Source organism: Rhinatrema bivittatum, chromosome 13 (genome assembly GCF_901001135.1).
Source record: "Rhinatrema bivittatum chromosome 13, aRhiBiv1.1, whole genome shotgun sequence".
In the NCBI taxonomy this organism is placed as follows: Eukaryota; Metazoa; Chordata; class Amphibia; order Gymnophiona; family Rhinatrematidae; genus Rhinatrema; species Rhinatrema bivittatum.
Genome location: NC_042627.1, coordinates 44,309,702 through 44,325,747, shown reverse-complemented (window position 1 = coordinate 44,325,747; position 16,046 = coordinate 44,309,702). Strand labels below are relative to the sequence as shown.

The 16,046-nt window shown below is 40.5% G+C and overlaps 1 protein-coding gene across 4 annotated transcripts in view; it reads right to left on the bottom strand.

Annotated features, from left to right (window-relative positions):
- Window positions 1–8,320: 8,320 nt before the first annotated feature.
- Window positions 8,321–16,046, bottom strand: part of ADAM10 (ADAM metallopeptidase domain 10) — a 482,781-nt gene continuing 475,055 nt past the window's right edge. For all 4 annotated transcript variants that reach the window (XM_029574420.1, XM_029574421.1, XM_029574419.1 and 1 more), the window contains exons 14-16: window positions 15,216–15,436; window positions 12,445–12,571; window positions 8,321–11,202 (exon numbers count right to left, since the gene is read on the bottom strand). In XM_029574420.1, coding sequence (XP_029430280.1) covers window positions 11,108–11,202; window positions 12,445–12,571; window positions 15,216–15,436 — 443 coding nt within the window. In that variant the 3' untranslated portion in view covers window positions 8,321–11,107. The remainder of the gene's footprint in view (window positions 11,203–12,444; window positions 12,572–15,215; window positions 15,437–16,046) is intronic.

Here is a 16,046-nt window from a genome sequence, read left to right as displayed (position 1 = left end):
CACAAAATGAGTTGTTATACCCATTCGATCAGCTGGACATTCACCCACTGACCCCAGCGTTCCTTTTCTCTCTCCAACTCCTTGGTCAGGAGTAGATGTAGATATAGCAGCTGTGTTACCAACCACTTCACCTCTCACGGTGCATTCAGGAGATTCAAGTAGGCTAGGGCGTTCACTTCCGAACTCCACCCTTGTCTGTTCCGTTAATGCCCCTTCGGCTTTTAACTCACGGACAGTTTCGGAGGAATCAGTTGGGGACATCATTATTAGGCGCCGGGGATCAGGAGGGGACAGAGTCACATCCCCAGACGGCGATAGAGCTCCTATCTCTAAAGCCGTAGCGGGGTTAGTCTCCTCTCTTGAAGACACTAACGCCGGAGTATAAGTTGTTATTAAACGTTGAGTGGAATTAGAGGGAGTAACAGGAGGGTGGACCCGGACTCTCCCTTTTCTTTTTGGAGGCATGCTTACTTCAGCAAATATTTACATTCAAGTTTTACTCACTGTGTTGCAGCTGTATAACCTCCTCTTGACGAACTGCTTGGGTTAAGGTTTCCTTCTCCTCCACTCCTCCGTCCTGCTCCGGACTAAGCCGGACCAAGTCGGCGCGCCCCTTGTGGGCGCGCGGCTTGGCGGAGCGCCGGCGTCGACGGGGCGCCGCTCTGAGGGCGATTTTATGTGCCCTCGTCCCCTTCGGATGACGTCAGGGGCAGCAGGGGTGGAGCTCTGGGTCCGCGGGAAGCAGCAGCGATAGACTCCTCACCCACAGCTGCTGAGTTGTAGTCTCGGTTTGCCAGGCCCGATGGTCACCGTCTCTCCAGGCAGCCGCACTGTTTCCCCACTCTGAGGGCGATTTTATGTGCCCTCGTCCCCTTCGGATGACGTCAGGGGCAGCAGGGGTGGAGCTCTGGGTCCGCGGGAAGCAGCAGCGATAGACTCCTCACCCACAGCTGCTGAGTTGTAGTCTCGGTTTGCCAGGCCCGATGGTCACCGTCTCTCCAGGCAGCCGCCTTGTTGAGGTCTTTGTTGAGACCTTGGAGGTCTTGGTCTAGAAGTGGGAGGATAGTATCTTTTTGGTCTGTAGAAAGGACGTTTTGTCTCCCTACGTGGTGGTCTGCAACTTGTGTGCGTTGCAGGGTCATGAGGTAGCATGGAGAGTTGCTTTAGAGTCTCCGAGTGCTCTCGAAGCTGAGCCACGGCATCCTGAACTTTGGTGCCAAACAGATTATCTCCCTGACAGGGAAGGTCCACCAGTTTGTCCTGGACTTCTGGCCTTAGATCAGAGGCCTTTAGCCAGGCCCACCTTCTGGCACTAATGCTGCTGTTCTTGAAGATGTTTCAAAAGCATCATAGGCGGCTCTGACCTCGTGCTTTCCTGCGTCTAAGCCTTTTTGAATTATGTTTTGTGCTGCCTCTTGGTGTTGTTGAGGCAGAGAAGGTACAAATTCTTCAATCTGTTTCCAGAGATTTCTCTGGTGTTGAGTCATGTAAAGTTGGTATGCTGAAATCTTTGAGTTTAGCATGGCTCCTTGATAGATTTTTCTACCCATCTGATCTAAAAACCTATTGTCCTTCCCTGGAGGGATTGAGGCATGGGTTCTGGTCCTGCAAGATTTCTTTTGTGCAGATTCAACTACAAGGGAATTGTGAGGAAGTTGAGTTTTCTCATATCCTGGTGCAGATTGTACGAGATAGGTAGAATCTACTCTTTTATTAACAGCAGGAGTTGTGCAGGGGTGTTCCCAAATCCTCTGCTGAAGTTGTAATAGCACTTCATGGATAGGGATGGCCAGATTGTGCTTAGGGGGATCTACAAACTGTAGAATTTCCAGTGTCTGTTGCCTCATCTTTTTCAGCTTGTAGTTGTAAAGGTATAGACTCTGACATCTCCTGGATGAAGGAGGAAAATGAAAGGTCCTCTGGAGGTGACTGTTTCTTGGACTGAGGTGGAGAGGGGTCAGACAAAGTCTTCTGATGAGGGCTCAGATGCAGTGTCAGACCAGGTATCAGAAGTTGTGTTTGATATGGAGCAGGTGTAGGCTTTGAGGTGGAGGTATCCCAGAAGGACCCTGTAATGGGTCTTGTGGGTCAGGTGAAGTTTCCTGTTCCTCCTCTTCTTGCCCTGGCATAATAGGCAAGGAAGCCAGAAGGTCTTGATATCTTTTTGTGAGAAGGCTGTGCAATGCTGCTTCAGAGCTAGAAGTTGCTGGAGCTGCAGTGGAAGGTTTTGGTATCGAATGTTTGAATTTTCCCGATGACTTTTGCATGGAAGTTGTTTTCCTTTGCAAAGGAGGTATGGATGGTGCCATTGTATAAAGAGACATCGACTGTGTAGCAGATGGTATCGTTGATGTCATAAAGGAAAACATCGAGATAGGAATCATCGATGTTATAGGCCGGGTTGGCATCGAAGGCATCGAGAAAGGTAAAGGCACCGATGGTATTGATGGAATTAATGCCTGAACAGGCTCAGTCATCGATGATGTCATCTGTATTGAGGTAGACATCAGCGGAATTGAAGGCATCGAAGATACCGCTGGCATCGGCGTATACGCCGGCATCGACGGAACCGTCTGCATCGGCTGTGAAGCCGGTATCGATGAAACTTCTATCATCGGCGATGCCGCCGGCATTGAAGAAACTTCTGTCATCGGCGATCCCGCCGGCATCGACATGGGTGTCTGCATCGGCGATGGCGCTGGAATTTGTTGTTTTAAGGCATCGGTGACAATTTGCTTGATTAATGTAGTCAAGTCAGGAATCGAAGTCGATGACTGCGGTAAGGTCGACGGTATCGATGCCGGAACCGAGGGAACGGACGTCACCGTAGGTGAAGACGATTTATGCTTCTTAGCGATCGGTTCGTCCGGTGGTGGAAGTGGCGGGATAGAATGATGCCGGTGCTTATGCTTCGATCTCGGTTCAGATACCGACCTTGTCGATGAAGTAGAGGGTGTTGGTGAAGAGGCATCACCCGAACCCTCTGGAAGTCGTTTTTTGAGAAGAATCTTCTTCGTAAGCCCCACCGGAGATGATTTTGTGGAAGTTGTCGGGGAAGGCCCCGATTGAATTTGAAAAACCTGTGCCATTTTTTCTTGGCGGAGTTTTCTGCCTTTTGCAGTCATCTCCTGGCATTCTGGACAGGAAGCGATGTCATGCTGTCCTCCGAGGCACCGAACGCATTCTATATGGGGGTCCGTTATGGACATCGTTTGGTTACAGGCTGGGCACTTTTTGAAGCCTGATGCCATAGAGAATCGACGGCCGTCGATGGAAAATATTAAATTTTTATAGCGGAAATGAATTTCCTTGTCACAGTCCGGTGACAATCACTGTGAGACCCCAAATGGGGCAAAAATATGAAAGAAAAGATTGACTTTTTTAGTCAACTTGTGAGGAAAACCTCACGGGGCTCCTGTGACCGCGATGTCAATGGCAGCGCGGAAAAACGAAGACTGAAGTGAGACCCCTGTGGCAGGGAATATCATGGCATGCTCAGTAGCCCCAGGCTGCCAGTCAAAAGCTTCTAGAAACTTTGCCAGAAGTTTTCCCGCATTAGGGCTCAGTTAGTGATGTCACCCATATGTGAGGACTAGCATCCTGCTTGTCCTGGGATAACACTTATTTCAAAATCTCTAGAACTTTGAGCATGCCCTACTGGGCATGTGCAGCATTCCATACTGCCATATATCCAAGCAGGGACCCCCTTCAGTCTCATCTTTTCCATGAAGCCCATAGTCAGTTTCTGCTAAAGTTTATTTATATGCGCTCTAGGCAAATACCCTAGACAACTTACAATTGATATGCATAATAAAACCATCAAAACTGAAACAATAAAATTACATAATAGCTAATACTAGTAACAGAAGGTACAATTAAACTTTTAAAAAGGAAAATAAAAAACCAGTGAGATTTCTCATAATATGCTTATTTGAAAATTAAGGTTTTCAATTGCTTAAGTGTTTTAATACAAGATAAGGATCTCATTTCAAGTGTCAGGCTGTTCCAGAGGATAGAAGCAGCTACCAAAAAAGTGCATTGGCAAATTTCTGAATCACAAACTTGATGTACAGAAGGTACTTCTAACAAATCTGTGAAGAACGCAGTGTTCTTAATGGTTTGTAAGATTTTAGCATCCTCTAGATCTCTGGCATAGAGGAAAGAGCAAGACATTTGTGTACCAGTAGGATGGTTTTATAAGTGATCCTGGACTGGATAGGAAGCTAGTGAAGATCTGTCAACGATGGTTTAATGTGCTCATGGACTGAAAACCCGGATACAAGTCAAGCCATTCTGCAAAAATTGCATGAATTTAACAGAGGGGAGTTCTAGAAATAATGCATTACAGTAGCCAATAAAAGGCATTATTATTAACTACTGCTTGGAGCAACTGTTTAAGAGGACATAATAGTCAAAGTTTATAAAATACAGCTTTAGTTTGATAAACAAATGAAAGATTATGGTTAATTATACCACAAAGACTTTAGTTTGGGAGACCGTTTTCACCTCGTACCCATCATTAATTATGGGGCCCAGATTTAAAATAGGGTCTCCATGCTGAAGACAAATTTTAGTCTTGGCTAAATTAAACACTAGTCTATCGGAGGTTAACCAAGATTTAATTTTGTCATACAGATGGAGATTTGTTTGTTGCAGACCAAGACCTTTCCACTGGTAAATAGAGCTGAATATCATCAGCGTATATTCAAAATTCTTCACAGAGGCCTGTCAACAATTGACAAATTGGGGCCAAATAGATATTGAACAATAGGGCCAAAAGGGCAGAGACCTATGGAACTCCTGAGAATATAGAATAACCAAATCAAACATTTGCCATTCATCCAGGCTTGCTGTTTCCTTCCCTGGATATTTATTTATTTAAGAATTTTTAATATACCGATGTTCGTGGGACACATCACACCGGTTTACAAATAACTCGGAAAGGAGGAATTGCAATGAACGAGGAAAGGGGAAAGGGGGCAGATGAGAAAAGGGGGAAAGAGGGGCAGGCAGGAGAGAAAAAGGTAGAACAGAAAGGGCAGAGTGCAAGAAGAGAAGAACAACAGGTAACTTGTAAACATAATTTCTTTAAATTACATCAGAAGAAGAGAAGAACAACAGGTAACTTGTAAACATAATTTCTTTAAATTACATCAGTTTAAAGACATCTTAGTGCAAGCAGAAAATGAACAGGGAGGAGGGAGAATACTGGGAGGATGGAGGCAAAGGGTCTAGGTTTGATTGGCATCAGGATAGGCCTGTCTGAAAAGCCATGTCTTGATTCCTTTTTTTAAGGCATGCAGGGATGGTTCAAGACGTAGGTGGGGTGGGGAGGGGGAGTGAATTCCAGAGGTTAGGTCCCACAATAGTGAAGGCTCTTTCTCTGGTCGTGGTAAGGCGTGCAGTTTTGAGGGGTGGGGTATGTAGGGTGCCCGCAAGTGCTGATCTCACAGGGCGCTTGGAGGAATGGAAGTGTTGCATTGTCTTAAGCCAGGCGGACTTGTTTTTGTGAAGCACATTGTGAAGGATGGTGAGGGTTTTATATTGGCAGCGGAAAGGGATGGGTAGCCAGTGCAGATCCTTTAGTATGGGGGTGATATGTTCTCTCTTACGAGTGTTGGTGATGATTCGTGTCATAGCATTCTGGAGAGTTTGTAGGGGTTTGATAGTAGAGTATGGGAGGCCTATGAGCAGCAAGTTGCAGTAGTCTAATTTCGAAAGGATGGTTGTCTGTACGACTAGGCGGAAGTCTTGGGCATGGAGAAGAGGCTTGAGCTTTTGGAGGATATGAAGTTTGTAGAAACCCCCCTTTAGTAGAGCTTTAATGTGTGGTTTAAAGTTAAGGTGTTGGTCTAGGGTGATTCCCAAAACCAGTTTAATGCTAGGCCAGAGATACCAAGCTCTTGAAGATATATCAGAATAGCATGATCAATCGTATCATATGCAGTGGTAAGGTCTAAATTAGGATGATGCTATGTCCCTTATCAAAGCCTCTTCTAATGGTGTCAGTGAGAGATACTAACCGTATGCTCAAAAATTTCATATTGATGCGGATGAAAGACTTCATTTTCATCAACAAATTCTGAGAGTTGCAACAAAATTGTAGATTCTAAAATATTTGTAATAAATAATAAAGAAGAGATTGGTCTATGGTTCAATAAGGTTATCTTTATCAAGGCCCAGCTTTTTCAAAAGTGGTTGAACTGCCAACTTGAGGGATATGGGAACAGCCTTCTGAGAGGGACAAATTTACTATGAGCAAGGGATGGAGAGACAAAATCTTTAAGAACTATTCATAGTAGTAATGATCTTAGAAACTTCTCTTCCAGAAGTGAGATCAAAGAAATCCCACTGCTCTCCTTTGCTATTAAGGATCCTCGGGATTCCTGGGTATCCATGATTCATTCTTCACAGGATCCCATAGTATCTATTTGCTTCCTATTAATCACAGAGGTAGGTTTTTCAGTTGAGTTCTAAGTGTCCTGTATTTTTTGCCACCAACATATCAAGGCAGCATCAGTTTGTCAATGAATCATTTTTTGTCTTGCTTGCTTTTCAACTTGATTTCCTTATGGATAAAAGGAGCAGTAGCTTTAAAAATGCCCCATGTGACAATCATGTCTATCACGGACCCCCTATGAAAGATATACTCTCTGCCCAGGGATCAGTTACAGCATTTGGCGGTATCAACCCAACCCTTTGTGCAAACATGACCCCCAGGATAGATTCCAGCTTGCCCTATAGAGAAGCATTTTAGAATCCATAAGACTAGCCCATTGGTAGAGGCATAGACAGACCCAGGAGCTGCACCAACCACTCCAGGTGCACAGACATCAAGCATTAAAAAGACCAGAGGGACATACAGTTGTCTATCTCCTCCCACCTGAAGGCAGCAAAGGGTCAGCCTCTTTGCTCAGGCATCGAGATGTGCTAACGACTTTCACTGGGTGAAGGCAAAGAAATAGACAATATCCAATGATGCCAGGAGCATCTGGCATCATTGGCAGCTGCCATGAATTCCCCCTTAGGTGTTCCCATGTAGAGAAAATTTCATCTTCAACACAATTCCAGGAATCAATTTCCAAGGGTTCCGGTGTCAGCCACCAATACACCTCTTGACTCTCAGGAAGACAAGGTTGATCCCCTTCCTACACCAGCAATCTTTTGAGGAGGAGCTAGTCAGGAAGAACCAAGCCTTAAACAGAGCAAAACAAGGTATCTATGCTCCAGCATTGAGAGCAGTGTGTATCCATGCAGACTGATCTCCAGCTGATATTGCACTGCCAGGCTCCGTCTAATGTCATCCATGTGTGAGGACTGCCATTCTTATCTTCAGAGAATTTTTTTTTTAAATTACAGTTACTATTTGACAAAACTCCACTATTTGCTCTCAAGAGCTCAAAATGATTTTTGTTGAATTGAGCTAATAGTTTGTCACACTGAAGGTGAAAATGGCAAATTTCTGTACATAAGTATATAAAAGCTATGGGAAATCTCTTTTGGAAGGACTGAGCTGACAAATTTCATATTTATTAGAAAACCACAAAAACAATACTTCTTGCTACTCAACAGTGCTGCACTTAATGTAAAGTTTTTCTGTACATTAAAAAACCTAAAGTTTTTATATTTAATTTGTAGAACTTAATACATACAATTGTAGAGCAATGGAGCTGAATCAAACTGAGAGCTAAGTTGGCCAACTTAGTATAAATTGTCTTATACTACTTATGGGGATATCTATTAAAGAAAATCAATTGTATCATCCAGCAAGAGACAAGGAAACTGTTCACTACAAGTTCTCTGTAAATACATATATTCACACAAAACACACATTCACACCACCTAAAAACTAAGTTTTTCAACATATTTGTAAGTGCTGTGAGCAGGTATTTCCATACAGATACACATGAATGAACAATCTAAATCTCTTGTAGTCAATGTTCCTTCTAATTTTTGAAAGGCTATGTGCACAAAAATTCTCTTTTGTGCAACTTTATATAAACTGAGTTGAAATGTGCGCGCTATGAACCAGTATAATGCGAATATTGGGATTCCTTGTGCACATTAGGTTTTGCTATGTGCACAGGTTCACCTCCTGTGTGTGCATGCAAATGCACATAATTTAGATGGAACAATGCTTGTAGTACTCCAGTTTGAAGGAGCTGAATGAATGACAATACACCTGATGAGTTGATGGTGCTGATGGCTAGGACACAATGAGCTCTCTGAAGTGTTAGATGACAAGGAAATAAAGAAATAAGACATTCAATGACATGTGGCAAGAGTATTGCAACAGTGGGAAAAATATGGGTCTTTCATGCTAATTTCATCAAGTCTATTTATTAATGCATTTCAAGTTTCAAAAAAAACTTACATCTTTGCACAATACTTTTTAAAATTTTTGCAACTTTTTAGTAAAAATTTCCAAAGTGAACAAAAAAAAAAAAAAGATACTGTATAAAACACAGTGGACATTAAACTGACAGTAGTATTAGCTTTCATTTGTCTTGATCTTTTCTTTTTCATTTTAACATGACTTGCAGTGGAGAGTTCAGTGCACATTTCTTGGTTCAGAAAACATTTTACTTGGACTGAATAAAAACAGGGTGGCCCATACCTCCCCAAACTCGACCAAGTCCACAGGATACCATTACAAGTAAAACAACAAAAAAAGTGATCTGAGGTTTACCACACACTCTAGAAGTTACTATATGAATCCTTGCAGAATATAAGTCATTTAGAAAAGCAAACCCACCTTAAGCCTTTCCCCAGTCTGAAAAAGAATGTATGTAAAGGCTGTAAAAGTAACTACACACACTTTACCTAGTCTTCAGATCATTTAGAATTATTTATAGTCTATCTATTGGACTGGGTTTTCAGGTACAAAAATTTGTCTCTAAACCAGTGTACAAAAAAAGCTGTATTTTGTAAAAGTCACCACATAACTGTACAATTTTACAAGGAAGAGATTCCATTATTTTCTGGAGCAGTTTTGGCCTTGCTGGCTTGCGTCACATTGTGAGAATGACTATGTAAACCTTGCACTCTAATACCAAAAAAAAAAAAGAAAAGAAAAAGGAAACCTTTCCCACCTTTAGTAAACCTGAATATCTAAATTGTCTCCTAAGCAAAGCCAGGAACATTACAACAGTTTACTTCAAATTTACCTGCTTCATGCATCTTAAAAAACATGAGCAGCAAGTATGTCACAAGGTCAAATTCATGAAATACCCCTTTCTGTTTCCTGCATAGCCATAAAAAGCCTGATAAAAAGATGACATTTACTTTCTCCTAAGATGACAATGAATTGCACTCTTCAGATGAAGTATGTACAGGGGCATTGTGCTGTTTCATCTTTACTGCTAATTTATAATTACTACACATTTAGGAAAGGAACATATCCATCTCTTCTTCCCACCTCCAAAAATAACAAAACAAAAAAACCAGTAGGCCTGCCGTTACAGTTTTGACTTATTTTGCTAAGTAATTGTACTTTAGTGGTTATCCAATTATGGATCTCATGCAGAGAAAAATGTTTGAAAGAATTTTGCTAAATAAAGCTGAACTGGCTTTCCAGCTTTTATACATCTTTTCACCTGAACAATCTAATCCAGGCTATATATATGATACTTGAACAAAACCAAAAGAAACTGGTTGCAATCTTTTCTTTAAAAAAAAAACCAAAAAACCAAAGAGGCTGGTACGCGCAGAAGTGCCGGGCCAGGGAGTCAGGCTGGGACAGCACGTACCAGCAGCCTGCTAGCATGTGGTAGATACTTCTCTGGAGGAGCAGTAAATATTAAACAAAAGTTGGGGCTAGATAGGGTTAGGTTAGAGGTTGGGGAGGAGAGGGGAAGAGGGAGGAAGGAGAGGGTTAGGGTAGTCCCCTCCCAGTCCTCTCCTTTATTGGAGTGGACTGGGAGGAAACTGTGAAAAACTGAAATAGCGTTACCACACGTAATTAAAAAATACCACCCCCACGTTATAAAATAACTGCGAGCACATGGATGTGATCGTGGTTTTTTTTGTTTGTTTTTTTTAAATCTACACCCAAGTGTATTCTTCCAGTAAATTAGACAGCCATTTTCATCCAACCATCCATTTACTTGGTAAATTGAACAATTAGACAAAATGTTACAAAAAATTATATACGGTATATATATATATTTATCTAAGAGCTATAATGGAAATCTTAAATAAAACCTCATTTTGAAAGAGTTTGGTATATGCATAATGCTTTTGTTATGTGTACACCTGGAAAAGCAGAAAATCTCGTATGTTGTATCTTAGCAGCCACCTGTTCAAAACAAAATGAATTGAGGATTTTAAAAACTGAACAAAATTAAAAACAAACACCTCTATACTCTTCACAGCTGCAGTGTAGAGCATGATGGAATCTTTTGCCACTGCACACCATCTCCTCTGTTATCCTGAGTATGTCAATTAAACAGTAATTTCTTCATTAACAGCAGGAAAAAAGTTTTATAATACAAAGAAACATCCATATTGCAATTTTTTCCTTCCTTTTTTTTTTTAAACAATTGCACACAGAAGTACAGGTGTACATTAGAAATACATGTTGCATATAACAATTTATATACATTGGCAAGTAATGTCTCCATGTTGAGGTGATCTAGCTTCCTAGCCTCAACTAGTAGTTGAAAAATATAGACTTTCAATTTGTGAATAAAAAATTTTTTTTAATTTTTTTTTTATTTTTAAACTAGAACCAGGTTTGCCTGCAAGTGAAGTAATGGTGCAGCTAATGAAAAATGGTGGTGGGTGGTGCAAGGGGAAAAAAATATACTCATGATGTTTTCCTAAAACTTTGTGCCATGAGACAGCTTAAAAATATTTGTTTATAAGAAAAATGTAATTTTCTTCACTGTCAGCTGGAAATATCAGCCATTAAAAAGTAAATAACTCCACTTGTTTTGAGGATATAGCATCTTGCCTTTTATGCCTCCTCTTCATTTGCTTTTGTTTTGATGGTGCATTGGACTGGGGGGGGGGGGGGGGGGAACGGACATTGACTCTTAGTAGGTTTTTCTTTGGAGTGAAGTTTTCCCACTGTAGGCACTAGGAAGAACCAAGGCAAAAACTGCTGTTAACGTCTCATGTGTCCCATCTGGTAACTCTCCCGGGGTCTTTGACGTGGAGGCTGCTGGGTCGTTTGTGGTGGTCTCCTCCTCTTTAAAGTGCCTTTTTAATGAGAAATTAAAAATTTCATCCATTAACAAAGAAACTAATACACAAGATCTTAAAGCATACATACCCTCCCATGTCATGTCACATACTTCTTGTAAGTTTTAACAAAACGCACATGCAAAATGTTTGAAAAACAAAGCAGGCAGCTGAATTCTGTGATGGCTTGAGTATACTGAAATGGAATCAAAGGATTCCTGTCATCTTAATAAACTCAAAATTCAGAACTATAGTCATGCTTAGCCATCCAGTTATTACAATGTTCACCTTGCTCTTTTAAACAAACTTCAATGGGTACCTTTCACCAGCAGATTAGAGTTCAAAGCAATAACATACTGCTGAGCTCATAATATCCCCACGTATCTATAGCGCTTGCTCTGCCATGTTCCCAGATTACTATGCATCTTGGCTGCTCCTTCCCTGATCTTCCTACACCCAATCCAAATTCAAGCCTAATCCTTATGTCACCCCTTTCCAGAATAACTCCCTTTTGATAGCTGTACAGTTCCATCACTGAAATCATTTGACATAGACGACTTAAGAATTCTAGAATTATATTTTGGCATTAACCATTTTCTTGTACTTTACAGTTTAAGATTGTTGATGTTATACATATCAAGCACCCAAATAATAACTAGAATCAGAAGGTGAAAAATCCCTAATCTGATATCCCAGAGCAAGAAAATTTGCCTATTGGTGGAAAGAAATACTAAGTATGGTTGCTGGTCAGAAGAGTAAAGAGCTGCTGCCTTCAGTATCTGTACAGAGTTGCACGTCCACTATTACACCAGGCTGTTCTTCATTGGGTAAGATGAGAACAGCCAGGCCATACAAATTAAGATTATCTTAATGTGGTGAGGCTTGGGTCCAGGACATCACTTCATGTTCAAGATCTAAACAGATTACGGTTATATGCAGACAAGACTGGAAGGCCGTTACTGGCAGCAGTGAAGACAATCAGCTGCTCCCTCAAGAAGCAGTTTATCTATAGCAAGCCCACAATCATCCTGCACACTGAGTATACAGAGTATACAGGAAAGAGATCTGAACCACTCAAATGACCTTCATCTTACCTTTCTAAAGAGGAAGTGAATAAACATTTTATTTAATAAATGTTTTCCATATACTAGTGGAAAAGAAGCAATTGCCAATTTCACATAAGGTACAATTCAAATGGAAAGGAATTCACATTTTCATCATCTCTATGTATGAAATCATACTGCATTTGCAGGTTCTTACCTGGGAGTGGTTTTGGAGGCGGCAACTTTGGATTACTGCTTGGAGTATGGACACTGCATATCTTAATGAATCCAGCCATTAGCATTATCAAAGCAATTCCCATCAGCAAAACTGCCCACCAGTGAGCCTACAATGTATAGTAAAACAAGGTTTCACTTTCGAAATGAATGCATAAGTAAAACAATAAGTGTTTTTTCGTTAAGGCTTGCTTAGTACTCTGATGCTTTTACACAGAGTAATCTCTGCTGTATTAATAGCTTATTTTACCACTGCAATCAGTATTTCATTTTCCAGGACTAAGAGAGAGAAACACATCTAAAACCTAAACAATCTAAAATAAAGGACTAGTAAGATTCAATATTTTTTCAAGAATACTCCCCATAGTTCCAAGAATAGTTCAGATTAACTATAGCACAGAAAAAGCAATAAAGTCAAAAGAATGTAGCAATCTAGACAAACATTGGTTCTTAAAGTACAGTCCCAGGACCTTTAGAGGTCCTTCTTGGGTTAAAGAAGGTGCCCCTCCTTTGAGATGGTGCCAGCTCTGCCCTAGAAGAAACTCCTCCCATTTCCCACTGAGAAAACAAGAGTTATAGTTGAAGATTAGCAGCTCTATTCTGCAGATCAGAGCAGAAACAGGGAGTGGAGAAAAAAAAAAACTGAGGAAGGAGAGAAGGTGGAAGCCATGTAAGGTTTTCTGGTATACATGAGTGGCAGATGTTATTGTGCAGCAGCCAGTATTCCTTGCCTGTAGATACATTCCAACAACCAAGTAAGATGAATGAATCAGGGTGAGACCTCTAATGTCAGCATGACAGATTTGTATTGGTCCTTATCTTATTTGGTAGCACTCTCCCTACAAGCAAAGAGCGCCTTTACCTAACCTGATTATTTTTGGCAGAATGCATGGAATACATCATCTCTGGGATTCCAAGATAATATTTTTAAACAAGGATACCTCCTTGTAACCATGTGCTGCTCAGTGACTGTGGGCTTTCTCCCATATTCTAGTTTAAAAACTGTTCTAATCTTTTTAAACAGTGTCAACAGCAGGCTTCCACTTTAGTTAAGTTGGAGCCCATAATTTTGGAATAGGATCCCCCCTTTCATAAAAAAATGTTGTCTAGTTCCTAACAAATCTTAAATCCTTTTCCCTGCATCAATGCCTCATCCACAGACTCTGGAGCTCTGCATGCCTCTGGCTTCCTGAACATGGGAATGTGGGATATATCCATGAATGCTACTCTGGAGGTTCTGGATTTCAACTTTCTACCTAAATGCCTAAATTTGACTTCCACAAACTCCCTACCACACCTTCCTATGTTTGATACTCACATGTATCATGACAGCTGGCTCCTCCCCAGTACTGTCTAAAATCCTGTCTTGCACCAGGCAGGCAAGTTACCAGCCACCCAGTTATCTACATTCCTATTGAACAGATGACTAACTACAGCAACCCTTCTCTCCTAAGCAAAAGCCCTCTGTGTAAACAGATGCCATGTCACCTGGAGAGCAGTTTCTAGCTGCAGTATCATTTCCTGATACTCTCCTTCCAGGTGATCTTGGCATCACAAGGCCTGACAGACGAATTAAAATTTTACTACTATGTCCCTGAATGTTTCCTTCTATATACCTGATTGTCTTGGTTCCTCTAGGTCTGCTACTTTAGCATCCAGAGAGTGGACTCATTATCTAACCACCAGTAATTCTTTGCATCAAATGCACACATACAACCTCTCACCTACTGGTAGATAATCATGCATTTTCACTCAGTGCAAAAGGCTGGAGAGCTCCCTTCTTGCTGCTAGACTGAGTGCATATTCATATTGTTGAGTTAGTTAAGGTTACTAAGGGAGTAAGGGTGCTTAATCTAATAAAGTATTTTCACTTTGGTATATTTTTTGTTAGTTTGGTAATTACCTGGAAGGGGACAACAGTAAATCTATTGTTAAGGATTGAGTTACTCTTGTTTTAACTAAATCCCCGACTGATTTTCGTTTAAAAAAAAAAAAGTCTCTTTTGTCCTCTTAATTAGGATAACATTCTATAAATCAAAGAATGTGCTTGGTGGTCAGTGGGAGGGGACAAAAAAAAAAAAGACTAAAAATTAACCTAGGTTTCTCTTTTAAATCAACACACTGAATATTAATTTAACCCACAATCTCTCTTCCTCCCCAAGCTTTAAGACAATTTCTCAGCAAAGCAATGCTTACAAATCCTCTTCAATCACCAGCAAAATCACCTTGTGTTCTCAGTACTCGTTCAGGATAAGTATTTTTTTTACATTTATTAAGTCAGCAACAAAATGTAAGAGCAATGACAAAAATCAAAAGACTGACAGCATATATAGTCTTATTCTCAAGCAAAAGTTATGCCTGACTGATTTTTTACAATTTATCCCCTTCACACACACACCCCCAAAGGTTCTCATACATTGATCACTACACAGTGAATAATAAATAAATGTAATAAACCTTTTACATCAAATAATCTTAGTTACATGCATTTTGAACCTCCTCCCAAAAACAGAAATGACAATCAAGGGTCATCTTCCTATTTTTAAGAAGGTCCTCTTTTCTCAGTAATTCTAAGTGGCTAAATTATACATCTCTACCTTCCATTGTCAAAAGGTAGGCAAATTACCTAGTTTCCAGTTTAGAAGAACACTTTTCTTAGCAATTAAAGACATACAAATAAGTTTCTTCCACCCCCAGAAGGAAGTATAAGGATAACTAAACTTTAAATTTTATTCACATTGAAAGCACACTTACCACAATCCATTCTGCTATATTTTCATACAGCTCAGGATTAAAAATGGCTTTCTTTAATCTGGCTAATGGGCCATCAGCATCTACCAATCGGCAACGCATAAACACATCACAGTATCCTTTAAATTCATTGCAAGGTGAACCAGGCTGCAGAGTAATGGTTTTTCCTTTGAAATGCATTTCCCACTGAGCAGACCCAGTACTTGCACAAGTCTGAGGTTTCACTGGAAGGAAAAAGGATAATTCATAAAATCCAAGGTGACCATTTTTTATTAATGTAAGCTTATAACAAAAAGGATAAAACACAGTGTTAACAATGCACCGAAGTAGAATTAAAAAAAACAAACAAAAACAAACAAAAACACCCCCACAAACTAAAATTCCAAATATATTGGGATTAAACACCACCACTCTGGCCTTTGTATTCTGGATGTAGCCAAATTGTTTGGGCAGGAGGAAAACGGGACAGATTGTGAGTGAAGAATTTCTTTAGTTATTTCTTATAAAAAGGAAGAATCGAGCATGCACAAGCACTGTTTATACCTATTTCAAGCTGGGTTCAGTTCTCATTCAAACTCATCCTCTCCCTGTGGGAAGCTAAGACCAGAATTGCAAACCTGCTGCTTTCCAGCACTTTACCAATACAGCAGCAACTTTTTTTTTTTATATTTACCATTTTTTATTAAAGACAAATCATAATACACATATCACAAGAATTGTGCAATGTACATCAAAGTGTCAAATATGCCAACAATAAGTATGAACAGGGTCAGGTAGCCATAGAAAAGGCCAAAATGTCATAACAGCTAAAACAATACGCAGTATGCCATGAAC